Here is a 25,073-nt window from a genome sequence, read left to right on the forward strand (position 1 = left end):
AGGAGTCCATGAGGGGCTCAGGGTGGTTTTAGGGACTCCTGGAAGAGTGAGGACAGGGATGGCATGTGTGCGACCAGCGGTGCCACGTGCAGCTCCGCTGGGATGGATGTCCATCCTTGTTCCAAGAATGTTGGGTGAAAGATGCCCAGCGTGATCTGCGCTGGCCTCTTGATCTTGTGTGGTCTCCTACATGGGGGGGTCTCCCCGCCACGTGTTGTCTTTGACTTTTCCATGCTCCTGAGCTTCTTTTTTGTGGATTATTTAGCGCTTTTTGGAACAAGAGGCATTTTCTGCCTCTCTTCAGGCAAAGGGAAATGGGCTCTGCCCCAGCCTCCTCACCGCAGTGTTGGTGAGGGTTCTGCTGCCAGATGAACCCTCCAGTGCCCTTATCTGCTGTCTCAACAGATATCCTTCTTCATGCTTATCCCCCCCGACCAACATTTCCTGCCATGCGGTCGGACGTGCCTGTTCTTGATGTCCCGGAGGCAGCTCCATGGGTTTGGGCAGGGGAGACCAGAAATGCGGAGCCCCAGGGAGAGCTGACAGTCTCATGGTCAGGCTGCCCAGCTCAGCCAGGATGAGTTCCCGTTCCAGGAACCTCTGCCCTAGCCCAGACTGGCAAGCACATATTTTTAAAAACAAGAAGTAAAACAACTAAGAAGGAAACATCTTTCTCCTTCTCAGAATAGGGGCGAAACAGCTGCATGTCTGGGGAAGGGGCCACCCATTTCCTTGCCTGCTCCTGTAGGTGAGCTTGGCCCTTTGGTTCAGTGCTGCAGAAAAATCTGCCTGAACTTGCCAAGCTGTTGCAAACTCCTCTTTGTGCTGTCATTTTGCACCCCAAGGCTCTGTCCCTTCCACGTGGGAAGTGGCATTGGTCTCACGTGGCTGCAGGGGAACCTGGTGCCACTCGCTTCACGAGCCCTCAGGGGGCTGCGAAGGAACGGGTCCTCCTGAGGGACCTCAGCCTAGAGAAAACTACTTTCTTTAAAAAAAAAAAGAATCCCCTAAATTCTGTAGTTCCTCAGTGCTCGCTGGTGTTGGTGATCCCGCGTGCACCCTCGTCCCCAGGGATGCCCCAGAAGGTTCGGGTGAGCATTTGCAGCCCAGAAAACTGACCATCTCCTGGGCTGCATAAAGATAAGCCTGGCCAGCAAGTCAAGGGAGGGGATTCTGCCCCTTGACTCCGCTCTGGTGAGATCCACTCCAGGGCACTGCATCAAGCTCTGACGTCCTCAGCACAGGAGAGACATGCACCTGCTGGAGAGGGTCCAGAGGAGGCCACAGAAATTGTCTGGGGGCTGAAGCACCTCTGCTGTGGAGACAGGCTGAGAGAGTTGGGGCTGTTGAGCCTGGAGAAGAGAAGGCTCCAGGGAGACCTTCCAGCACCTTCCAGTGCCTAAAGGGGCTACAGGAAAGCTGGAGAGGGGCTTTGGACAAGGGTGTGGAGTGATGGGACATGGGTCAATCATTTTGAACTGAAAGAGGAGAGATAACGATTAGAGATAAGGAAGAAATTCTTCCCTCTGAGCGTGGTGAGGCACTGGCACGGGTTGCCCAGAGAAGCTGCAACTGCCCCATCCCTGGCAGTGTTCCAGGCCAGGTTGGATGAGGCTTTGAGCAACCTGGTGTAGTGGAAGGTGTCCCTGTTCATGACAGGGGGCTTGGACTAGATGACCTTTAAGGGTCCCTTCCAACCTAAACTGGTCTATGATTCTATGACTTCACCCGCAGCTGACAGCGGTCCTGTGCGCAATAGCATGGGTGGCCCTGGCCCCTGTAGATCAGCCTGTCTGTGGCATCACGCTGTGCGATCGCAGCGGGGCGAGGCACTCCTTTTTGGCCAAGGACCTTTCCTGAGCCCTCTTGCCTTCTCCACCAGCCAGCCCCCAAGCTCGCTGTGCATCCTCTCCCTGGCTTCTCTCCCCAGTGTGCTCTGACATCGGGGAAGGGCTGATGACCAGGGCCGTTGGTGAGTCCGTCACCTTCCAGCTCAAGAAACTGGATGGAGAGTCCGTGGCGTGGACCTTTGGAAATGATGCTATAGCAACCGTGATGTTCGGCAATCCTCGTCCCGCGTTTGTGAAGGAAGACTACAAACCGCGCTTGACCTTCCCCAAAAACGGAAGCGCGCTCACCATCTCCCAGCTGACGATGGACGATACCGGTACCTACGTCGCAAACACCGCTCGGGAAAAAAACACCTTCACCCTACACGTGTACAGTAAGTGCCTTTTGAGTATTTGACGTGGGGTGGGTTTTTTTATGCTTTGTGCTAAATGGGGGGTTTGGGGATTTCCTAACAGCCCCCCACTTCCCGCAGGGGAGCTGCCGGTGCCGACGGTGACCTGCGTGGCGCAGAACTGCTCGGCCGATGACTGCCGCTACACCCTGCGCTGCGCCACGGAGGGCTTCGGCTTCGGCAACGTCTCCTACGAGTGGAACAGGGGGGATCAGGTGTGGCAGAAGGGGCCCGTGGTGGTGCTGGAGGTGTCGGCCATGGACAAGCTGCCGGCGCCGCTCATGTGTGTGGCACAAAACCCCGTCAGCCGCCGCAACATCACCGTCATCTCACCCGCTGATGTCTGTGCAGGTAACTGCCACGGAAAGACGTGTGGATGGGTGGTGGGGATGGGCCATATCCTGCTCCCAGTGACTCCAGCTTCCCCCCCTGCCCCGAGTTGTGCCTCGGCATGCAAAGAGACAAACGCGACCCTCTTACTTATCTCTCTCCCTGTTCTCTCCCCTTGCCGTGCCACCCGTGCCACCAGAAAACACAACCCACCCTCGCACCACCGGTGAGCTGCCGAACCGCCCGTCCGTGTCCGGCCTCGCTCCTGAATGTCTCAGTGTGCCCCAGCCAGCTAATAGCGTCCGGCCGCCCCGGACCCCGCGCCTGGGGATGGGGGGAGATGGGGAGCCTGAGGCTGACCCAGTCCACCTCCTCCCAAAAAGGCTCACCGGGGTTATCCAGACTTTGAGCCGCGCTCTTAGTGTCCGTGTGTTGTCTTTGTCACCTGGAGAATTTGGGGAGGGGAGCTGAGTCCACATCTCTGGCTTGTTCCCTCCCTCAAAATCTCAGCTTGGGATGGGTGGGAGCATCAAATCAATCCGTGCAGTGGAGAGACAGAGCCAAGGATGACCGGGAGGTGGGAGCATGGCTCCCTGTACCCCTGCTGCCTCTCCAAATGCCCACATGGGCTTTTCCTTCCCCAAAAGCCGCCCATGAGGTCCCCGGAGCACAGGGGACATCGGTGGGGGCAGCCCTGGGGCGGGAGTCCCCCCGGCCGCTGCTCTGTCTGCAAAGCTGCTCGTCCTCGTGCCGCGCATCGTCTCCTTTCCATGTTGGTCCGTGTCATCGTGAAACAAGCATCTCAAAGGGCTCAGCGGGGTGCTGGAGCAGAGCCGTGCCCGTTTCCCCCCAGCTCTGATGTTGAGAATAGGCAGATACATTTCGGGATGTTGTTACCAAACTTTCTTCTCTTCCAAGGCACCTACTCCAGCAGGCAGGCTCTAATCGTGGTGTCAGTGATTGGAGCTGCGGTCCTTTTAGCAGTGGTTGTCTTCGTGGTCTGCTGTACACGAAGAGGTGAGCTTCTTCCACCATGGGCAACCGTCCTGCAGCCCTGGCGAGCAGGAGATGGGACCCAGGGCGAGGGGAGGACACAGCCGGTGCCGGTGCCCGGAGGTGCAACAGCTGGAGCTGAGGATGCTGTGTGGGGTTCGCTTTGATTGCCGCTGCTGACGGGAACCCCATCTTGCTTCTCCCCCAGGGTGGAGGATCTTCCATTTGCCCACAGCCAAGCCTACGGACACAGGTAGGACTTTGGGGCGCCCCCAGGCATTTCCCTCTCTCCCCCTTTTTTTTTGGTGGGAATGGTCTAGTGGCGTTTAAGATCAGGAGGGAAACCATCCAGTGGCTCGGTACCGGAGTGTACCCCAGCTCATGGGACCCCGAGCCCCCACGCCGCATGCACAAAAGCGAGTGGAAGGGGATGAGCCCAGGCGACGTCACGGTGACTGAAGCCATGCTCCCCTCTAATCTCTTCCTGGAAAACTTCATGCCATCCCACCAAGAAGAAGCTGGGAGCAGAGCCATGAGGTTGCCAAAGCAAGAGGGATTTTGGGAAAAGCCAAGAGCTGGCAAGAAGCAACTGGGGGAGCAGAGACGAGCAATGAGGGGCTGCGCTTCCCCCATCCAGAAACAATCCCCTGCAGCACCATGTGCAGCTCGAGCGACTGCTGCCCGAAAGAGCCACTGCCCAGTTCCCCGGTTTTTAGGGAAAAGAGATCAGAGGCTCCTGTGAGAGGTGGAGCAGCACGATGGCGATGGTGGCCACGGCGCCTGAAGCATGTCCTCAGCATCGCATCGGAATCGGCTCCGCCAGACCCGGGGGTTCGGGGTGCAAGTCCAGCCGAGACACTGGGTGGAAGAAGCGACCACTGGACCCGTTCCCATCTCCTCTCCCTGATGTTCAGGGCTGTTTCGTGACAGGTACTGCGCCCATCACCGCTACAACTGAGCCAACACCCAACAGAGATCTTGCTGACGGGTTCGTTTTTTTTTAATGTGCGTGTTTTGTCTTTTCTAACCCGAAATAAAGCTGATGTGAACAGGGGAGTGCCTGCCTCGTCTTTTGCATTTGCGTGTGCCCCAGCGGGATGTTGGTGCACACCAGGACCAGGACCACGGGCTCCTCCCAACCGATGATTTGGATCCAGTTCTTCCATTGGGAACCATGGACAAAACATCTTCTTGAAGTGTTTCTCTCTGCACGGGCTGAAGCCTTCACGGCTGTTCCTCTGAGGATCTGGCAGCAGCACTTCAAATGAGAAGCAGAGAAATTCTGACCCAAAAATGGGATTATGAAGGATTTAAATCCCCTCTCCCCGCTCTGGTCGATAAGCCAAAGAAGGAGCCAACACTAACGCTTGCCGCAACGATGGCAACGTACGAAGGAAAGACAAACACGTGTTGCCCTCCGAAAGCAGCCGTGAATCTTGGATTTAAATTTTTTAAAAAAAGCTGATTTTCACTAGCAAGTCCCTTCCACTGCTGCTGTTTGAGCTGGAAGCCAGCGTCCTGCTCCCGCAGCGGCCGGGGCAGGAGGGATGGTGGGATGAGAAGCCGCGTTCACCTCGACGCAGACCCACACCAAGCAACTCCAGCAGCTCCGAGGGGTTGCTGGGTGCTGGAGCTCCAGCATGGCCCCACCCCAGCACACTTTACGCCGGGATTCCCTCCTGCCCTCGCCGGCAGTACCGCGGGTCGTGCAAGGGGATTCACCGCAGCCCCTCCCTTACTGACCCTCCACTTTTTTCTCCTTGCAGGGGCCAGAGCAGGAGCAGAGGACTCGACGGTGTACGCCCAGGTCGGCCCTTCTCAGCAGGTGAGTTGGTGCAGACTCATCCTCGTCCTGCTGGTACATGGCCGGACCGGGCTGAGCAGCCGAGGGGTCCCTACATGACGGGGATGGCCTGGAGACCACGTGGTGTGGACGGGGAGGAAGGACAGCAGCTGGACAGCCCCAGGGTTTGTCTGTTAGATCCTCCTGGGAAGCAGAAAGGGGACATGCCAGCACCGGGGGTTGCCCAAAGGCAACCAGCACGGCCACCTGCCTGCGCTTCCCGGTGCATCACCAGGGACTCTATCACCAGCCCCACCAAACTTGGGTTCTCTGGCTCACCCAGGCTTTTGAGACCCCTTTGCCAGCTCCGAGCCCTGGAAACACTTGTTAAAATCTTCTCCCCAGAGGGACCTGCAGAATTTCTCTAACACACAGCAAGATGACCCAAAGAAGGCACCAATCCCAGACATGGACAACTCCAGAACCATCTATTTCACCGTTCAGGCTGTGCCCCAGGTGAGTCGGTGCTCGTGGCCACCTCCCCGGAGGGGCTCCAGCGCCAAGCAAGGAGTTGGGCAAGACCTCAGGGAGGGATATGCAACCCCTGGAGCAGGGGGCATGGACAGACGGGGCTTCACTGGCCTTTCTTGGGGTCTGGAGCTTCAAGCCAAGCCCGTGGGTTCCCCCTCGCTTTCTCACCAGCGAAGGGATCGACTCCCACAAGCCTGAGTGAAGCTTTTGTCCCTTTGCAATTACAGACAGATGATGAGAAGATGGGCAACAACGTGCCGGGGTGCCGAAAGCAGGGTGAGAAAAGCCACCACTTGTTGGTCAGCTAGCCAGACTCCACGTCGCAGCCCCGGCACAGCTCCGATGCACCTGTGAGCCTGCTCTGAGCGTGGTGCTCCGTTCTGCCGGACCCCGGCCCATGGGGCTGCAGCATCCCCCCCTTCCCTCCCCACCGCTGCTGCCTCCGGTTCACTGGTCAACAGCGGTCCCCAGCCAACGACGTGAGGCTGGAAGTGCTGCATGAGCGCAGGCTGGTCTGGCACAAGATGTCTGCCTGTGTGTTGGCATCCACGTGGCATTTGGGCTCCTTTTTCTACCCTCTCTGACCAAACCAAGGAACATGGATCAAAACTGTGACTGCAAACCCAAACATCTTGGTGCAAGGCCATGAACTGATACTCCTGGGACTCGTCCTGCAGCACCTCGTGGTGTGGAGCCTCGGGATGAGAGGACTGAAAGCTCCAGAAGACCCTTAAAGCCCTTTGAATATTTTTTTTTTCCCTTTTGGTATACTTTTAAACTCAGCAAATGCTCCATCTTGTTCATTTGGTTACTAAATGTGCCGGGTTTACACGATGAGATTTTGGTGGCAGGGGAGGGGCTGCAGACATGGCCCCTGTAAGTAGCTGTGAAAATCTTCCTTGGCTCCAAAACTGGTTGGGCTGGCCTCTGGCCAGGTCAGACTCCCAACCCCTCTGGCCGGGGCTGAGCCAATCAGTGCCTCTGCCAATGCCCTATTTAAGATGGGCACAAAGGAGTCTGAATGGGGCTGGACCTACACTGAAGAGAGGGGGGGAGGTGGGAGGCTGCCCCCCACCAGCCTCCCAGGCTGCCTGTGCCGTGCTAACGTTATCTGATTGGAGATGGCTGTGGTGGCACAGCTTGGAGAGCTCCGAAGCGCCCCGCTCCCAGGGTGCCCGCTGGATGGAGTTCGTCCTGCCGGGACTGCCGACATCCATCCAGCCCGGCACGGCTGCAGCAGAGAGAGGACTGAGACCCGAGAGAAACGGCCACGCAGACACCAGGTCAGGGAAGACGGAGCGGGAGGAGGTGCTGGAGCTGGGATTCCCCTGCGGGAATTCTCCCTGCCACCTGTGGGCATGAACGGTGGAGCAGAGACCCACCTGCAGCCCGTGGAGAACCCCACGCTGGAGCTGAGATGCCTGAGCCTGAAGGAGGTTGTGGAGAAAGGTCTCCGTGAGCTGCTGGAGGCTGATGACGGGGTGGAGAAGCATCTGAAGCCCGTGGAGGACCCCACATTGGAGCAGGTGGCAGCTCCCTGAGAACCCGTGACTGTGGCAGAGCCGGGAAGAAGGGAGGGTGGGGGGGGAGGTGTTCTTTGATATCTGGTTTTGTTTCTTGTTGTCCTCTCTGAATGAGCTGTAAGCAAATTAAACTGATTTGACCCCAAGCCGAGTCCCTTTTACCCGAGGCCATGGTCCGTGGGTGCTCCCTCCCTGTTCCTATCTCACCCTCAGGCCTTTTGTGACATTTTTGTCCTCTGCACCCCACCGAGGGGACGACTGAGCAAGCGACTGCGTGGTGGCTGAGCTTCTGCTGTGCTGAACCACGACACTGAATCAAAGAAAGCAAAACTAACACTTGGTGGTAGAGAGCTGAGAAAGGAAACAGCCGAGGCTTTGCCCGGGCACCCACACCCAGGCAGCTGCTTCCGCCGTGGTTCTGCTGCTCCTGTACCTGCTGGGGATCTTCACAGAATCATAGAACGGTTTGGGTTGGAAGGGACCTCACAGACCATCCAGTTCCAACCCCCCTGCCATGGGCAGGGACACCCTCCACTACACCAGGTTGCTCCAAGCCTCATCCAACCTGGCCTTGAACACTGCCAGGGATGGGGCACCCACAGCTTCTCTGGGCAACCTGGTCCAGTGCCTCTCCACCCTCAGAGGGAAGAATTTCTTCCTTAGATCCCATCGAAATCTCCCCTCTCTCAGTTTAAAGCCATTGTCCCATGTCCCATCACTCCACACCCTTGTCCAAAGCCCCTCTCCAGCTTTCTTGCAGCCGCTTTAGGCACTGGAAGGTGCTGGAAGGTCTCCCCGGAGCCTTCTCTGCTCCAGGCTGAACAGCCCCAACTCTCCCAGCCTGTCTCCAGAGCAGAGGTGCTCCAGCCCTCGGATCATCTCAATGGCCTCCTCTGACCCCGCTCCAGCAGCTCCATGTCCTTCTGAGGTTGGAAGATAGAGCTGTTGGAGTAGCCAAACCTCGCAGCGCCAGCACCGTGCTCAGCATCACCTCGTGCCGTGAACGAGCACCCTGCGCTCCTCTGAGATGCTGCAGGGCCACGCTGGGGTCCGGGGGCTTGAGGTGGTCCAGACTTGGGGTGGGGGAAAACACGACAAGGAGCGTGGCTGGTGCCATCCTGCTCTGCTCTGTTGCATCTGTTTGTATAGGAGGTTTTATTTTTGGATGCGATAGTTTCTGGAGCTCAGCAGCTTCCCAGCAGAGTTTCAGGGAGGAGAGCAGCTCTCGGAGCCCCGGCTGATGCAGGAATGCCGCACGGCGCGGTGATGGCCATGTCCCACCGGCACGTACGTCCTGCCGCAGGGTCTGCGTGGCTTCACCTGAGCTGGGACTTCCAAGCACCCGGGTGCCCTGGGAGCGGGACCACGGGCACATCCCCACCCTCCTTATTCCCCAAACCCAGCAACTGAGCAAAACGTCCCCCTTGGCATCAATTTTTCCAGTGCTGCCGGACAGACGGACGCTGCCTGCGCTGGGAAACCTCTTGCCGTGTCGCTTCCCCCACCGCTCTTTGTCTCGTCTGCGTGGATGGTAAATTATTCAGGGCTGAAACCGGAGACTCCTTTGAAGTGCCTGGCACGGGGGAGCCTCGAGGAATAAAAATGCGAGACGCATCTGAGCTCGATTTCTGCCTGCCTCTTATTTTGGGGGAAAAGAGCCCATTATTGACGAGCCCGTGGAGTAATTTGTTTGTTCTCTGCGTTTTCACAGTGTGAGACGAGCTTGTTTTTGAGTTCCTCAGACTCACACCCATCAATTAAAAATCTCTGTACCTCGGCGGGTCGTGCGTTTTACCAAGGGATTCACCCACGTGGCACCGAATCCGTACTTTTAACTCCAATTCCCAGCCTGGACAGGGCTTTAAAAAAGCAGTGATGGCACCACGGACCGGTCTGAAAGAAGCCAGCGTGGTGCCAGAGCATCACCTCCTCCTTCAGCCACGCTGACGGTTGGCAGGGCCCCATCCTTCACCCCAGCAATGACCCCCCGGGATGATTTCTGGCCATTAATCACCCGATTTCAGTGCCAGCAGCTCTGAGCGCACAGGAAGCCGTTGGTGGGGCAGAAAGGGGAAGGAAGGCATTGCGAGAGGGGTGCCAGGGGCGGAGGGCTCGGGGCGGGGGGGGCAGAGAACGATGGAGCCCAGAGGCGTCGGGACTGGGTGGCTCTGCGTCGCGGTGCTCTGCTCTGGAGCTGGTGAGTGGGGCTGGGGGGGAGCCGCCGTGGGGTCGCCCCATCTCTGGGGCTGGAGGGAGGAGGAGGAGGAGGAGGTGCGAAGGCAGCAGGTGCGATGCTTTGCCGCCGCCGGCTCCGCGGCAGGGCAGGATGCCAGCCTGGCTGTTTCGGTGGGGCGAAAGGCTCGGGCACCTGCTAGACTGCTTGGCTTGGGTCTGGCTCGTGTGCTGGGGGGAGGGTTGGGATTTCCTGGGTTCCCCAGCACCGAGCTGTGCCGCAAACCCGTGCCCTGGGCTCCCCAGCTCCAGCCCTTTGCCGGCCGAGCGGAGCGGATGCCCGCTGCCCATCGGCCCCTTTCCCGGCCGGGGCCGCGGCGCCTGTGGGCTGGTTCCTTTAATCGGAGACTCCGTTTCGCCATCACAGTCACCCGCCTGCGCTGGCACCGCCGCCGGTTGCTCAGCCTCCGGCAGCTTCCCGGCGTGACGCTACGGGGCGGCGTGTGGCCGCACATGACTTCCATCGAGCCACTGGCTCCGTTTCCCGGCATCCACCGCGGCACTGCCGCCGTTAGCACCTTCTTCGTTAGCCGGAGGGCCGTGGCTCAGACTTTTCTTGCTCCTACCCTGCCAGTTGCTGAGCCGTGGTGAAGGCTGAGCTCCCAGTGCAGGACCACGGCGTGGCCAGGGCGGTCCCCAGCTCTCCAGCTCCATTCCTGGTCCTTGGGGATGGTTCTGGTCTGGAGCCGCGTTGACGTGAATTAACGCCCTTCATCCCCAGCTCTCATCCTCAAAGAGAAGGAGCCGGAGCATCAAAGCCCGGCGCGGAGCGATGGTGTCCCGGAGCCAACCAGAGACCCCAACGCAACCACCGGGGATGTGGACGTGCTGACGACGTGGCCAGTGGCCACCACAACCCCTCCTTGGACTGGTGGCCCCATCACCACCCCCGTGCCGACACAAGCGGGTGTCGTGGGGAATAAAACCCGTGAGTCCTATGGAGGAAGGCAGAGATGCAGCTGGGGGATGTCCCACCATCCTGGAGGGTCCTGCACCCCCCCCCAGGACCCCCCCCAGCCACACACCCACATCTTTGGGTGCCACACACCCACATCTCTCATCTCTGCCCCTAGAAAACACGTCGGCTGTTCCCGTCAGGTACTGGTCCCCCGTCATTTTTGTGGCGGTCGCTCTGCTCGTCCTCTTCTTCACCTACCGCTGGACCAAGGGGGAAGGTGAGATTTCCCCCCTCCCACCCCCGCCCCCACCCCAGGGTGCAGGCATCCCACCCCCCGCTTCGCTCCACCACTGGGTGAGCAGGAAAAGGTGTCAGCCACCGCACCACCCACATCCGCAACGCAGCGAAAAGCTCCGTAAAAAGTCAGTTATTCTGGTGCAGCTCGATGCGGGGGGGTCCGGCTTCGTGCTTCTGGGGGGGGGTAGGGGGGTGGGTCTTCCCAGGAGGGTCTCGCTGGGTTTTTGGGCCCTGCTGTCGTTAATGCCCATCTCTGCCCCGATCCGCAGGGAACCGGGACCGAACCGTGTCTGCCGATGAGTCTTCAGGTGAGCCGCGGTCAACCGGAGCCCGGCAAAACCCGTTGGGGGGGGGGGGGTCCGGTTCTACCATCGCTGACCCCCATCTCAGCGCCACGATTCACATCCCAGCTCGTTGTGTTTGCAGATCTGGGAGCCCTGGACCACCTCCCCATCCCCGACACCGCCCCGATAATCCCCCCTCCCCAGGTGAGCCCCCCCAGATGGGCACCTTCTTGCCCCGCATGGCCCGTGCCTCAGTTTCCCCATCCATGCCAGCCAAGGTGGGTGCCGAGGATGCTCAGAGACGCTCCTCAAGCCGCCTCTCTTGCAGGAGGAGAGGAAGGGGCTGGAGGAATCTCCAAACCCGGAGCACCCAGAAACCACCTTCTGCGAGCCGGACCCCCCCCTGCCCCAGGTATTTCACCCCAACACCCCCCGGGATGGAGGGGTGCTGCCAGCTGAGCCCCAGCCCACGCAGGTCCCTGGGGTGGGTTTGGAGCCCCCCCCCCCAGCATCTGATTTCCCTTTTCCCCAGCCTGACACCCCCAGTGCCGCCGGTGATGCCCACAGCTCCGGGGAGCCCGGTGCCGACTGAGGGTTCCCGGGGGAGCCCAGCGGCTTCCAGACACCCCCCCGGAGCACGAGGCCACCCCCGAGGGACAGCACGGGGACCCGGGGGCCATGTGCATCGTGCGTCGCCTCGGCCCTTCCTATGGATGCTCGAGCGTGTGCCCAAATCCCGGTGGGAATGGGCACACGGACATGCCATGGGACAGGGACACATGTGGGACGGGGACACGCGTGTGCAGTTACTGCTGTGCCCCACGTGCAAGGACGGGGGCTCAGGGTGCCAGTACCGGGCACAACTGAGCCAATAAAGGAAGATTTCACCCCAGAACCCCCAGATTTTCTCCGACAGGACCCGCAGCCTCCCCCACCCAACGCAGCCGTCACTTTTTCCGCCCCCGGAGCAGAGGTGGTGGCTGGTCAACCCCCACCGGGGGAAGGAATTTCTTGTGCTGTTCGGTTCCCCACAGAAGGAAAAAATTAAAAATAAAAAAGAAACACCCCCCACCCCCCCCCAGGACTGAAATAACCTCCCCCACCTCCTCCCATCCCCACCCCGGGGACCAGCAGTGCGACAGAGGACTGGGGAACTCATCACAGGGCAAGATGGGGCAAAGGCTGGAAAAAAACCACCCCAGGGAGCCCCAACGCCCCTGGGAGAAGTGAGCATGGGGATGGGGGGGGTCCTGAGCCCCACCACAGCTTCATGGGGGGACCAGCAACCCCCCCCCCAACCTCCCTCCCTGCTCCTGCCCTTGCTGCTGCGGCCAGTGCTGCAGTCGCACTGCCGTGCCTCAGTTTCCCCTCGCTCTGCTGCAACGAGGGGGGGTCCTGGGGGGGGCCCCAGGGCTGAGACGGGGGCAGAAAAGGTGCGAAAGCCAAAGGAAACGCTGACGCTCGGTCCCGGTGAGTCAGTTGCTGCGGGAGGGGGGGGGCTCCCCCCACCCCAAACCGTGGTGCGGGGGCCCCGGGTGGGCTGGGGGTGCAGGTGTTGGCACATCCGCCGCGGCAGCGAGGTGACGGCAGGCAGCGGCCCCGGCGGCAGGCGGAGGCTCTCGCAGCCCCCCCGGGAGCTGTGCATGGTGGGGGGGGGACTCACTGCCCCAGCAAAGGGGTTGGGATGTGCCAGCCCCCCCCAGCACGGGGAGGGTGGGGGCATTTCTCCAGGCTGCTCCCCGCTCAGCCCAAGCTCTTCGCCAACCCCAAATCTTGGTCCCCTCAACACTTGGCCACCATAAACCACAACTCCTTGGCCCCATGAACCCCAAATCCTTGGCCCCCCGTAAACTCCAAACCCTTGGACCCCTAAATGTCAAATCCTTGGCCCTCAAAGCCCAAACCCTTGGGCCCTCAAACCTCCCAATCCCTGATCCCCAAACCCTTGAAACCTCAAACTCCCAAATCTTGGAACTCTAAATCCCAAATCCTTGGCCCCTCAAACTCCAACTCCTTGGCCCTGTAGACCCCAAATCCTTGAGACTTCAAACCTCAAGACCTTGGCCCCATAAACCCCTAGACCTTGGATCCCTAAACCTCAAAACTTGGTGCTCAAACTCCAAACCCTTGGGCCCTCGAACCCCAACCCCTTGACCCCTGAACCCCAAATCCTTGAAAATTCAACCCCCAAACCTTTGGCCCCTCAAACCCCAAAACTTGTCCCCACAAATTCCAAACCCTTGGACCCCTAAACCCCAAACCTTTGACCCTCAAACTCCAAACTCTTGGCTCCTCAATCTCCAAACCCCCGGACCCCTGAACCCCAAACCCTTGGACCCTCAAACTCCAACTCCTTGGCCCTATAGACCCCAAACCCTTGAAACCTCAAATCTCAAGCCCTTGGTCTCATAAATTCCAAACCCTTGGACTTCTAAACCCCAAACTTTTGGCTCTCAGACTCCAAACCCTTGGCTCCTCAAAGCCCAAAACCCTGGACCCTTGAACCCTAAACCGTTGGTCCCTCAAACCCCAAATCCTTGGCCCCATAGACTCCAAATCCTTGAAACCTCAAACCCCAAATCCTTGGCCCCCATAAACTCCAAGACCTTGGCCCTATAGACCCCAAACCCTTGAAACCTCAAACCTCAAGACCTTGACCCCCATAAACTCCAAGACCTTGGCCCTGTAGACCCCAAACCCTTGAAATCTCAAACCCCAAGACCTTGACCCCCATAAACTCCAAGACCTTGGCCCTGTAGACCCCAAACCCTTGAAATCTCAAACCCCAAGACCTTGACCCCCATAAACTCCAAATCCTTGGCCCTATAGACCCCAAACCCTTGAAACCTCAAACCCCAAGACCTTGACCCCCATAAACTCCAAGACCTTGGCCCTGTAGACCCCAGACCCTTGACCCCACAGACCCTAACTCCCCGGTTCCCCCCAAGCCCCAGCCCTTGTCCCGCACCGAGCACCCTCCAAGGATGATTCTCTCCGAGTGCTCCCTCGAGGCCTCATCCTGCCACCGCAGCATCTGCTCCGAGCTGCCCAGACCCAGCAGGAGCTGGGACCTAAAACCACCGCCGCACCCCAAAGCACCGGGTGCGGGAAGAAGGAGGAAGAAGGAAAAAAAAAAAAAAAAAAAGTCAAAATGGGTTTATTTTATAAAAAAAAAAAATTTTGTACAATTTTAGTTCCTCTATGAAAAAAAAAAACCCAACGAAACCAACCAGCAAAAGTTCCTACCACTGCCGTAACGCTTCGATCCACTGCAAACTGTAAAAACGAGCTTTTTATATATATTAAAAAACGATTTTACATTTTACAAATTTTCTACACGCATGCACAAGGTCTCGGCTCTGCGGAAAAAAAAAAAACAAACGACAAAAAACCACAAAACAAAACCCCAAAACAACCAAAACCAAAACCGAACGGAAAAGGGTTTATTCTTCTTAAATTCCGAGTGGAAAATCCCCCCTCCCCAGCTGACCCCGCCGCTCGCTGAAGTCTTTTTTGCAGAAAACCCCCCCAAAACGGGCTCCTGGCAGCAGCAGCGCTGATGGAACCAGTGGGGGGGGGGTACTGGGGGGGTAACGGGGTCCTTCAGCCTCAGAGGCTGGAAGAGGAGTTCGAAACTCCCCAAAAACGGAGATTTCCTGGAAATTGGGAAAGCCAACCCCAAGCAGCGACGGACCCCCAGGGCCCCCCCAGCATCTTAATGTTCTTACTGGTACTTACTGGGGAAGCGATGGCCCAAGTGGCATCATTGCCCCCCCCTCCAAAAAAAAAATAAAAATCACATCCCTTTAGTGCTTCGGATAAAATAAATCGGAATCGAACCCAATCGCACACCTCGATTTGGCAGCTCCCACCATTGAACCCACCCCCCCTCCCTTCTCCGGGACCCCCCGACCCGGCACGGCGTGGTCGGATGATGGGATGTGGAGGGAGAGAAAAAAAAAAAAAAAAAAATTAATTAAAAATTAAAATAAATCCATGAGGTATTTGCGACCGTAACAAAACTGAGAGAAGGCAAAAGCTTCCGTGGGGCTGCCTCGCCGTCGGGGCCACCACGGGCCACCGGCCACCACGGGACCTTCATTAAGGACCTCACGGAGCCCTGAGCCCTCGTCATCCTCGCCAGGAAGCCCCTTGTTTCATTCATCCCGTTGGCTCCGGCTCCGGGATCGGACTTCCCAGAGATGTTCTGAGCCACAACCCCCAGCTGCGGCTCCGCCGGCACGGGGACGCCCCACTGGGACTGTACTGGGATGGTGGCCACGGGTCACTCGGACAGCGGGGAGACCACTTCAGAAAACAAAAAATCCACCAAAACCCAACCCCAAAACCCTTCTGCTTTTCTTAAATCCCAGATTTTCATCGTTAAGAGCTGAGCACGGAGACCGTCATCGCAGGAAACCGTCCTACGAGCGGGAGCATCACCGCTCCGGCGCTCGGGATGCCGGGGGGAGGTTTTCATAGCAGCCACGGATTGCGGAGGTGTTTGCAAAAGATCCCCCCCCCCAAAAAAAAAAAAAAATCAAACAAAAAAACCATCTCTAGGATTAAAAACCAGCCCCGGACTGGTTGAAGGTCAGAGGCAGGCAGAGAGCGGGCGCGCGCGGAAGGTCGCCGGGACCCGCTCCAAGACGCTGGTGAAGAAGGTTTAGCCCTTGGGTTATGGCACCGGAACGCCGTCTCCTGCCCGGCCGCGCCGCCGGGGGGGATGCTACACGGACCTGGGCTCGGGGAGGAGGAGGAAGAGGAGGAAGGGGCTCAGCCCACCCCAACGGGCGAGTGGTCACAGGTAGGCGGTGGAGCCGGGCACGGCGCCCGCCGCAGTTCTGCCCTCGAGCCGTGGGCTCCCCGACCCCCGGCGGTGGGGTGGGTTCCGGAGAGGGTCTCCTTCCCCCCGGCTCCAACCCCTCTCCATCCCTCTTCGGCTCACACCGAGGTCTCCGACTGCAGCCTCATGATGAACTTGTGCGACTTGGGGTCCACGAACTCCTCCGAGAGCTTGAAGAAGGGGATCTTCTTGGTGCTCACCACCAGGCTGAAGTCCTGGCGCTTCAGCACGAAGACCACCCCGTCCTTCAAACCGTTTGTCACCGGCTCCTCGCTGACCAGCGTCCACTGCTTGGCCAGCCAGCGGTCCTTGTGGTACTGGATGGTGGGGCCGGCTGTCAGGTACCGCTCCAGGAAGGCCTTGGAGGAGGGAAAGGACACGGGAACGTCACCGTCACCTCCCTACGGCTCAGCCCATTCTGTTGGGTTTGGGGTTTTTTTTTTGCAGCCTCAAGCTGCTCGGCAGGTCCTGCAGGAAGAACATCCTCGTGCGCTGGTTCCCAGCGCTGCGTGGGGCTCCCTTGGGGCACCACCTGCTTTTCTGGCTCTGGTCCCCCAACCTCTTGTCCTCCTGGGGGGATGCTCTCCCGTGGCGGGGGGAAAAACACCCCACCCAAGTGGGGGCAATGGCTTAGAACTGGAAGAGGGGAGATTTCTATGGGATCTAAGGAAGAAATTCTTCACCATGAGGGTGATGAGGCACTGGACCAGGTTGCCAGAGAAGTTGTGGCTGCCCCATCCCTTGAAGGCCAGGTTGGATGAGGCTTGGAGCAACCTGGTGTAGTGGAAGGTGTCCCTGCCCATGGCAGGGGGGTTGGAACTGGATGATCTTGAAGGTCCCTTCCAACCCAAACCATTCTAGGATTCATGCCCTGGACGAAGCCCTCAGGCAAACCCATGGACCCGTCCCACCCCACCGTGTTCCCCCCAACACACCTTGGGCGTCATGTCATGGGTGATGCAGAACTCGAGGTGCTGCAGGATGCTCTCCATGGTGTGGTAGGGCTGCTGCTTGGTGGTGCGCAGGTACTTCTGCATGGCCCGCGCCATGGAGGCGAAGATGGCCTGAGCCGCTTCCCGCGGGTCCATGATCTCCCGCGGGTTCTTCTGGTCCTCATCCTGCAGCCGCTTGATGTGGGTGAAGGCTTCTTCCACCGCCACCACCAGCCTGCAGGGAGGGAAGCCATGGACGTGGCTGCAATGGGGCCACGGGGCAGGAGATCCCCTGGGGTTGGGGGGAGCCACCTGCCCGCTGCCCACCTACGGCAGGAACCCAGTTCCACCCCAGAACAGTTTTGGGGAAGATGTGGCTGTGCCACACACCAGCCGGGCTTGGGATGTGCATCCCCAAGAGCGCGGACAGCTCGTTTTGGGGGGGCTGGAGGTGACCCCCCACCTCCACGTCCTCACAGGGGCTCCTGGGATGGGCACCCCACGGGGCACCCGATGCTGCCCGGATCCCGGTGCCCGCCGCCGGTGCCGTACCTGGCGCGGCGTTTCCGCACCCTGCGCTCGTGTTCCGCCTCCTCGTAGTAGAACTCGTTGTGGCTGTTGTCGCGGCGCCGCGCGGCCGCGGCGATGACGGCGCGGGGCTGCCCCGTCGAGTTGTTGGTCGTGTTTTCTACGGGGCGGGGGGGGAAAGGGTGAGGTCAGAGGGGAACCGGGGGGTCCGGGGTACCCGATGCACCCCCTGCCCCACAGCCGGGCTGTGGCCATCCTGCTCCGGGCGCTCCGGAGCCGTGAGGAGAGTCCGGAGGGGAGAACGAGAGGGAGGAGAAGGGAAGGAGAGAGAACGAGAGGGGAAGGGGGAAAGGGGAAAGGGGAAGGGGAAAGGGGAAAGGGGAAAGGGAAAGGGGAAAGGGGAAAGGGGGAAAGGGGAAAGGGGAAAGGGGAAAGGGGAAAGGGGAAAGGGGAAAGGGGAAAGGGGAAAGGGAAAGGGGAAGGGGAAAGGGGAAAGGGGAAAGGGGAAAGGGGAAAGGGGAAAGGGGAAAGGGGAAAGGGGAAAGGGGAAGGGGAAGGGGAAAGGGGAAGGGGAAAGGGGAAGGGGAAGGGGAAGGGGAAGGGGATGGGGAAGGGGATGGGGAAGGGGGATGGGGAAGGGGGATGGGGAAGGGGAAGGGGAAGGGGAAGGGGGAAGGGGGATGGGGAAGGGGATGGGGAAGGGGAAGGGGAAGGGGGATGGGGAAGGGGGATGGGGAAGGGGGATGGGGAAGGGGGATGGGGAAGGGGGATGGGGAAGGGGGATGGGGAAGGGGGATGGGGGAAGGGGATGGGGGAAAGGGAAAGGGAAAGGGAAAGGGAAAGGGAAAGGGAAAGGGAAAGGGAAAGGGAAAGGGAAAGGGAAAGGGAAAGGGAAAGGGATGGGGAAGGGAAAGGGATGGGGAAGGGAAAGGGATGGGGAAGGGAAAGGGGGAAGGGGGAAGGGGGAAGGGGGAAGGGGGAAGGGGGAAGGGGGAAGGGGGAAGGGGATGGGGATGGGGATGGGACGGGGAGCTCACCCTCGCCGAGGGAATAGACTTTAAAGCCGGACATTTTCTTGGACAGGACGGATTTTGGCAGGTTGAGGAGGGCGGGGTTGTAGACCGGGAAATCGTGGTAATAGTTCTCCAGGATCCAGACGGCGGCTCGCTGGATGCTGCGGGAAACACAGGCGGGCACGGGGGGCACGGGGAGCCCGTGAGCACCGCGCCGAGGGCGGGGGGACAGACAGCGGGGCAGGGCGGGGAGGGACGGACGGACGGACGGACAGTGTGTGGCACCGCGGGGACGTCTCACCCCGCGCAGGGAGCGGGGCCGTGCCCGCTGCGGGCACGCGCGCGGCTCCTCCGGCCGGATGATGCCAGCGTGCCGCGGCGGGCAGCGGCGTGGGCACAGCCACTCGTGAGTACGGGTGTGCACGCGCACGAACACACGCACCCACGGGCGTTCACACGCGTCGATGCACACGCATCAATGCACGTGCACATACGTACGTGCACACGCACGTGGGCACAGATGGACGTGCACACGCACACGGGCACAAAGTGCACACGCCATCAGGGCAAGTGCAGACACATCGATGCACGTGCACGTACATGCACACACATCAATGCACGCGTGTCAGCGCACGCGCACACATGCACCTGCGTCAGTGCAAGTGCACGTATGTACCTGCGTGCGCATCAGTGCAAGTGCAGACGCCTCAGTGCACGTGCACGTATGTACAGGTGCACAAACACACATACACATGCACATGTGCACATGTACACATGCACAGGTGCACGAGCACACATGCATGTGCACATGCACAGATGCACAAACACACATGCACATGCACGTGCACAGGTGCACAAGCACACATGTGCACATGCACAGGTGCACATGCACACGCACACATGTATGTACACATGCACACATGTACAAGCACAGGTGCACATGCACACATGCACGTGCACATGCACACATGTACATGCACACGTGTACACGCACACATGTATGTCCACATGCACACATGCACATGCACAGGTGCACACACACACATGCACGTACACATGCACACATGTACATGCACAGGTGTACACGCACACATGCACAGGTGCACACACACACACATGCACAGGTGCACAAGCACACACGCACATGCACGCGCACAGGTGCACACGCACACATGCACAGGTGCACAAGCACACATGTACATGCACAGGTGCACACGCACACACGCACGTGCATAGGTGCACAAGCACACATGCACAGGTGCACAAGCACACATGTACATGCACAGGTGCACAAGCACACGTGCACCTGCACATGCACACATGTACATGCACAGATGCACAAGCACACATGTATGTGCGCATGTACAGGTGCCCAAACACACGTGCACATGCACAGGTGCACAAACGCACATGCATGTGCACATGCACACATGTACATGTACAGGTGCACACACACATGTACGTTCACATGCACAGATGCACACGCACACATGCACGTGCACAAGCACACACGCACATGCACGTGCACAGGTGCACAAGCACACATGTACATGCACAGGTGCACACACAGACATGTATGTGCACATGCACACGTGTACGTGCACAGATGCACACACACACACATATATGTGCACAAGCACAAGCACATGCACAGGTGCACATGCACACATGCACGTGCACAAGCACACACGCACATGCACGTGCACAGGTGCACAAGCACACACGCACATGCACAGGTGCACACACAGACACGTATGTGCACATGCACACGTGTACGTGCACAGGTGCACACACACACATATATGTGCACGTGCACACATGTACATGCACAGATGCACACACACACACGTATGTGCACAAGCACACACGCACATGCACAGGTGCACACACACACATGTATGTGCACAAGCACACACGCACATGCACAGGTGCACATGCACACATGCACAAGCACACACGCACATGCACGTGCACAGGTGCACAAGCACACATGTACATGCACAGGTGCACACACAGACACGTATGTGCACATGCACACGTGTACGTGCACAGGTGCACACACACACATATATGTGCACGTGCACACATGTACATGCACAGATGCACACACACACACACACGCATGTGCACAAGCACACACGCACATGCACAGGTGCACACGCACACATGCACGTGCATATGCACAAACGCACATGCACAGGTGCACATGCACACATGCACGTGCACAAGCACACACGCACATGCACAGGTGCACACACACACATATATGTGCACAAGCACACACGCACATGCACAGGTGCACATGCACACGTGCACAAGCACACACGCACATGCACGTGCACAGGTGCACAAGCACACACGCATATGCACAGGTGCACACACACACATGTATGTGCACATGCACACACGCATATGCACAGGTGCACACACACACATGTATGTGCACAAGCACACAAGCACATGCACAGGTGCACACACACACATGCACATGCACACACGCACATGCACAGGTGCACACGCACACATGTATGTGCACGTGCACACATGTACATGCACAGATGCACACACACACGTATGTGCACAAGCACACACGCACATGCACAGGTGCACGCGCACACACGCACGTGCACACGCACACAGATGAATGCACACGCACGCACGGGTGCTGCCGGGTCTCTGCACGCCCCGTGCCCGCCCGCCCCCGCAGCCCCCCGCCCGGCCCCCCCCTACCTGAGGTGGCCGACGTTGTAGAAGCGGCTGGCGCCGTCGGCCGAGCGGACGGCCTTGAGCGTGAACTGGGGCTGCAGCTGCCGCAGCTCCAGCAGCACCACGGCCAAGTAGTGCACGAAGAGCAGCGCGTCCACCAGCGACACGGCGTACTGCACCACCCCCTGGTAGTTCCGGTCCCGCGAGTCCAGGATGCGCACGCCGTAAAAAAGCCAGTAAGAGACGACGAGGAGGAAGACGAGCACCATGAGCAACGCTCGGAAGACGAAGACGCGGGGGAAGAAGGCTTTGGGCCGCCGGAAGAAGAGCGCCCAACTGCCCAGCAAGAGGATGAGGAGTTTGAAGGCCACGGAGATGAAGAGCCCTTCGCAGGGCGTCCCGCAGGGTTCCAGCTCCTCCCGCCACAGCAGCTGGGGCAGGAGCATGAAGGCGAGGGGGGTGAGGAAGGCGAGGAGCGCCAGCGCCCCGGCCAGCGCGACGCCCAGGTGCCGGGAGCAGTCCAGGTGGGCGCTGTCCTCCATGTCCTTGGTGATGCGGGTGATGTCATCGTGCGAGATGCTGTGCTCCGACGTCCCCGTCACCACCGTCGTGGTCTCGCCCCAGTTGTCGTCCTGGGGAAGGAGAAGGCGGGAGGGTTACGCCGGGGATGGTCCCACGCGTCCCCTCCACCGCCCCCAGCGCCCCAGGGGGCTGCCGGCCGCGCCGCACCCCCACCCCACCCCACCCCACCGCCGGCGTCTCCCACCGTCACCAAACCTCGAAGCCCGGCGCGCTGCCCGGCACCATCACCCCCATTTAGATGCTGGAAAACTCCAGATTGGGGTCGGGGGTGGAAAAGACGCAGCAATTTGGCTGCGACCCTCCAGGAAAACCCCCGGTCGGTGACTCCGGTGCCGCGTTCCGCCTCTCCGGCACCGGCGAGAGCAGCTTTGGAAGTGGGAAGCATCCAGCTTCCGGGCAAACCCCCTCATTAGCGGGGCCAGAAGGAACATGCCCGGCCGCCGGCCCAACACACCCTCCCCACCGCCGCCGCGCCAGCGGGCGCTGCCGCTGCCAGCACCGGCTGGGATGAAGTCGCCGGTGATCCGGCAGGCTCAGAGTGCCGGACAGGTCTGACCTTCCCGTTCTGTTTTAGGGCGCTTTGGCATCCTTGAAACTTGGGGGTTTAGTGCATCCTATTTCCCCCCTTCCCCAAATTTCTGCAGGAAAACCACCAATTTCTGTCCAAACGGCAAAATAAAGCCCCGGCTGGGGGATTTTTGGAGGGGTGGGAAGCAGAGGGGGGTCCGGGAGGGTATCCCAGCCTGTACCCAGGTGAACCCACGCTGCCATCGGCTCGCTCCGGCCACGGCTGCACCGGGCAGGCTCGACCGCGGCAAAGCCCGGCCTCTGCCGGCGCCGACGTCTCCATGGGGGAAGATGAAAAGAGCCGGAGCCGCCTGCGTAGGAGGCTGGGAGATGATTAAAGCCGAGGATCGGGCTCCGCAGCAGCCGGCGGCGCGCCGGCACCCAGCGTGGGGTCCGGCACGATCCTGCCGGGAGTCAGGCTGGGGTTATTCCACCTTGGCACAGCCGAGCCGGCGGCGCCGGCAGGTGCCGAGCGAGGAGCTGGAGCTGATCCCCAGGGAGTCGATCCCCAGGGAGTGGATCCCCGGGGTGTCTTCCACCCTGGGCAGCCCATGCTCACCCCGGGGCGCTGCCACAGCCGGTCCCCCTTTCATTTGCACCCGCGCCGCCCGCCCGCCCTCCCCGCCGGCGCTGCCGCGGTGTTGGCAGGAGCCCGGCCGCCAGCCCAGGGCCAGCCCAACCGGCTCGACCGCTCCGCCGGCGAGCACTGGGCATGCCGGGAGCCCCCGCGCCCCGCCGGCGGCTCCCACCCTCGGCAGCATCCCCACGGTGGGGCAGGGATGCCAACCCTGTTCGCCCTCCCCACCCCAAACTCACCCTCTCGTCCCCCCGGGTCGACTCGTTGTCCAACAAGGGCTCTCCCGGCGCTTGGATGGTCACCGACTTGTCCCCGCGGCTCCCTTCCCGGCTTTTCGAGCGATGCCGGTCCCGCCGGTCCCTGGGAGGCAAAAGAAGGGAGTGGAGCGGAGTGAGGTGGGTGCGCCGGGGTGGCAGCACCCATCGGGACCAGGGGATCCCCCCCCCCACCAACCCGTCACCTGTGCTTGCGGGAGCTGCGGGAATGCCCGGATTTGTAGGAATATCCCGAGTACTGCGACTCATTGTCCATGGTGTCGGAGCGCCGGGGCTTGTGCCGCTCCACGCCGAGGGGCTTGGGTCTGCCCGGCCCCGGGACGGCGGCCAGGGCCTCCTTCAGGGGGGGCTTCTTCAGGCCCAAGGGCACCTTCAAGAAGTCGACCGTCACCTTGAGGGACTCTATTTTGATCGCTTGGTTGGGCTCGTCTCAGGAGAAAATGGCTCGTCCGCCTGCCAGGGCGAAGGGAAGGGTCGGTGGTGGCGCGGTGGCATCCCGGTGACACCCCTTCACAGGTCTGGGCTGCTGATGGGCATCCCATCCCATCCCATCCCCATCCCATCCCATCCCATCCCATCCCATCCCCATCCCATCCCCATCCCCATCCCATCCCCATCCCACCCATCCCATCCCACCCCACCCCTGCACCACCACAGCTCCAGCAACAAACAGGGACGGGACTTCAGCACAAAAAGGGAATTTGGGGCATTTTGGGGCATTTTCTACTTTCTCCCACGCCCAAGCTGGGATCTAAGAGGGCACCTTCCCCTTTATTAACGATCCTGCACCATTAGCTTCTCTTTCGGGTGATTTACGCTTTAATTAATATCACGATCGTTAGTTGAGCTGCCAAAAGAGCGCCTAGGGTGGGGGCCAAAATAAAAAAAAAAAAAAAGGAATGAATAATTGGGCTCAGGCAACATTTCAGGCCCGTCTCGCAGCGCGGGGCTCTGCCCGGGCACGTTTCCCGGCGCCGAGCCGGGATCTCAGCCCCGGGAGCTCCGGTTCCTCGAGGAGCATCGCTTCACCCCGGCCCCGGCTCCGGCTCCGCGCGCAGCCGGCGGAGCGCTCGGGGCTGCCGGGGGAAGCGGGGAGCTCCCGGGATGCCGGGAGCCACCGCGGTGGCTCCGAGGATGGGACCACCGGTGTTGGCTACCCCGGCAAGTAGCCGGGGACCAGTCCACCGCGGCTGGGCTGGCTCGGAGGAGATCCCACCAGCCTGGCGCACCGATTCACCCAACCAAAGTCCCATTACAGCCATTCGTGGGCACGGATGTATATAAATACATACACACGTGCCCGTGATACCCGCCTACGCCCGCTTACGGTGCCGCATCTCCGCCGGCTTGGGAAAAAAATGCCGAGCTCAGATCCCGGCCGGGCAGCGTAACGCACCGGGACCCCGCGCCAAGGCTCGGGGGGCTGCGGGAAGGAGCCGGGGTCTGTGCTGGTGGTGTCACCGACGGTCACCCCACTGGTTTTGGGGCCTCCCGAGCTGCCCACAGCCCCAGCGCGGGCTCGGCACTGGTTTGCCAGGGTCCGTGATCCCACCAGGGAGGAGAGTGGGACAGAGACGGGATCCACACTCAGGGTGGCAGAGGGGACACGGTGCTGCCTGAGCCGTGCCGGGGGATGCCGGACCCCGTCGGAGGGGTCCTGCCAAATCCTCCCGCCCTCACTCTAAGGGTTCGGGGGGGCTGTGGGCATCAGGCACCCCCCAGAGCCCCGAATCCCCCTTCCCAGCCGGGACCGCATGCCGGGGCGGCCGCGCCGGCTGTGTTTGGGGGTGGTGCCGGGTTACCACGGAAATGCCATTTTGCCCAAATAAATCCCAAATGTCTTTTGGCCTCTTTTCCAAATCCTCGGGGAGGGGGAGACGGGGGGTCGAGGAGGGGGGGGGGTGGGTGTCCTTTTTGTCCCAGATGCTGGATGC

The 25,073-nt window shown here is 60.3% G+C and overlaps 3 protein-coding genes across 6 annotated transcripts; 2 read left to right on the top strand and 1 right to left on the bottom strand.

Annotated features, from left to right (window-relative positions):
* Positions 1 to 1,937: 1,937 nt before the first annotated feature.
* LOC104374582 (SLAM family member 7-like) lies at positions 1,938 to 7,440 on the top strand. 3 transcript variants are annotated; one of them, XM_086630435.1, is made up of 8 exons: positions 1,938 to 2,224; positions 2,324 to 2,593; positions 2,772 to 2,798; positions 3,491 to 3,589; positions 3,774 to 3,818; positions 5,332 to 5,390; positions 5,754 to 5,864; positions 6,107 to 7,440. In XM_086630435.1, the coding sequence occupies exons 1-8, from the start codon at positions 1,957 to 1,959 to the stop codon at positions 6,185 to 6,187; spliced, it is 960 nt and encodes a 319-aa protein (XP_086486561.1). In that variant the 5' UTR covers positions 1,938 to 1,956; the 3' UTR covers positions 6,188 to 7,440. The 3 variants fall into 3 exon arrangements, with proteins under 3 accessions (XP_086486561.1, XP_086486562.1, XP_086486564.1); XM_086630436.1 differs by lacking the exon at positions 2,772 to 2,798; XM_086630438.1 differs by lacking the exons at positions 5,754 to 5,864; positions 6,107 to 7,440 and adding an exon at positions 5,692 to 5,740.
* A 2,098-nt stretch (positions 7,441 to 9,538) lies between these two features.
* Positions 9,539 to 11,705, top strand: LOC147526119 (uncharacterized). The gene is made up of 7 exons (XM_086630341.1): positions 9,539 to 9,599; positions 10,356 to 10,562; positions 10,708 to 10,809; positions 11,099 to 11,137; positions 11,256 to 11,317; positions 11,442 to 11,525; positions 11,610 to 11,705. The coding sequence occupies exons 1-7, from the start codon at positions 9,539 to 9,541 to the stop codon at positions 11,703 to 11,705; spliced, it is 651 nt and encodes a 216-aa protein (XP_086486467.1).
* Positions 11,706 to 16,057: 4,352 nt separating this feature from the next.
* Positions 16,058 to 23,395, bottom strand: VANGL2 (VANGL planar cell polarity protein 2). Of its 2 annotated transcripts, none has more exons than XM_086630434.1 (7): positions 23,325 to 23,395; positions 23,104 to 23,224; positions 21,163 to 21,770; positions 18,463 to 18,593; positions 17,444 to 17,579; positions 16,895 to 17,126; positions 16,058 to 16,318 (listed from the first exon to the last, which is right to left on the bottom strand). In XM_086630434.1, exons 1-7 carry the CDS (start codon positions 23,393 to 23,395, stop codon positions 16,058 to 16,060), a joined length of 1,560 nt encoding a protein of 519 aa, XP_086486560.1. The 2 variants fall into 2 exon arrangements, with proteins under 2 accessions (XP_086486560.1, XP_086486559.1); XM_086630433.1 differs by having other exon boundaries at positions 18,457 to 18,593.
* Between the last annotated feature and the right edge of the window lie 1,678 nt (positions 23,396 to 25,073).

This window comes from Tauraco erythrolophus, assembly GCF_009769465.1.
Source record: "Tauraco erythrolophus isolate bTauEry1 chromosome 30 unlocalized genomic scaffold, bTauEry1.pri scaffold_44_arrow_ctg1, whole genome shotgun sequence".
Lineage (NCBI taxonomy): Eukaryota > Metazoa > Chordata > Aves > Musophagiformes > Musophagidae > Tauraco > Tauraco erythrolophus.

Excerpts from the sequence above, each read along its gene's own strand:
- LOC104374582 (XM_086630435.1), top strand. The coding sequence starts at position 1,957 with ATGACCAGGGCCGTTGGTGAGTCCGTCACCTTCCAGCTCAAGAAACTG. Across the intron at positions 2,225-2,323 it reads CTTCACCCTACACGTGTACA|GGGAGCTGCCGGTGCCGACG; the intron begins GTAAGTGCCTTT and ends CACTTCCCGCAG. Across the intron at positions 3,819-5,331 it reads AGCCAAGCCTACGGACACAG|GGGCCAGAGCAGGAGCAGAG; the intron begins GTAGGACTTTGG and ends TTCTCCTTGCAG.
- LOC147526119 (XM_086630341.1), top strand. The coding sequence starts at position 9,539 with ATGGAGCCCAGAGGCGTCGGGACTGGGTGGCTCTGCGTCGCGGTGCTC. Across the intron at positions 10,563-10,707 it reads TGTCGTGGGGAATAAAACCC|AAAACACGTCGGCTGTTCCC; the intron begins GTGAGTCCTATG and ends CTCTGCCCCTAG. Across the intron at positions 11,318-11,441 it reads CGATAATCCCCCCTCCCCAG|GAGGAGAGGAAGGGGCTGGA; the intron begins GTGAGCCCCCCC and ends CCTCTCTTGCAG.
- VANGL2 (XM_086630433.1), bottom strand. The coding sequence starts at position 23,395 with ATGGACAATGAGTCGCAGTACTCGGGATATTCCTACAAATCCGGGCAT. Across the intron at positions 21,771-23,103 it reads CGACCCGGGGGGACGAGAGG|GACGACAACTGGGGCGAGAC; the intron begins GTGAGTTTGGGG and ends CTCCTTCCCCAG. Across the intron at positions 18,594-21,162 it reads TACAACGTCGGCCACCTCAG|CATCCAGCGAGCCGCCGTCT; the intron begins GTAGGGGGGGGC and ends TGTTTCCCGCAG.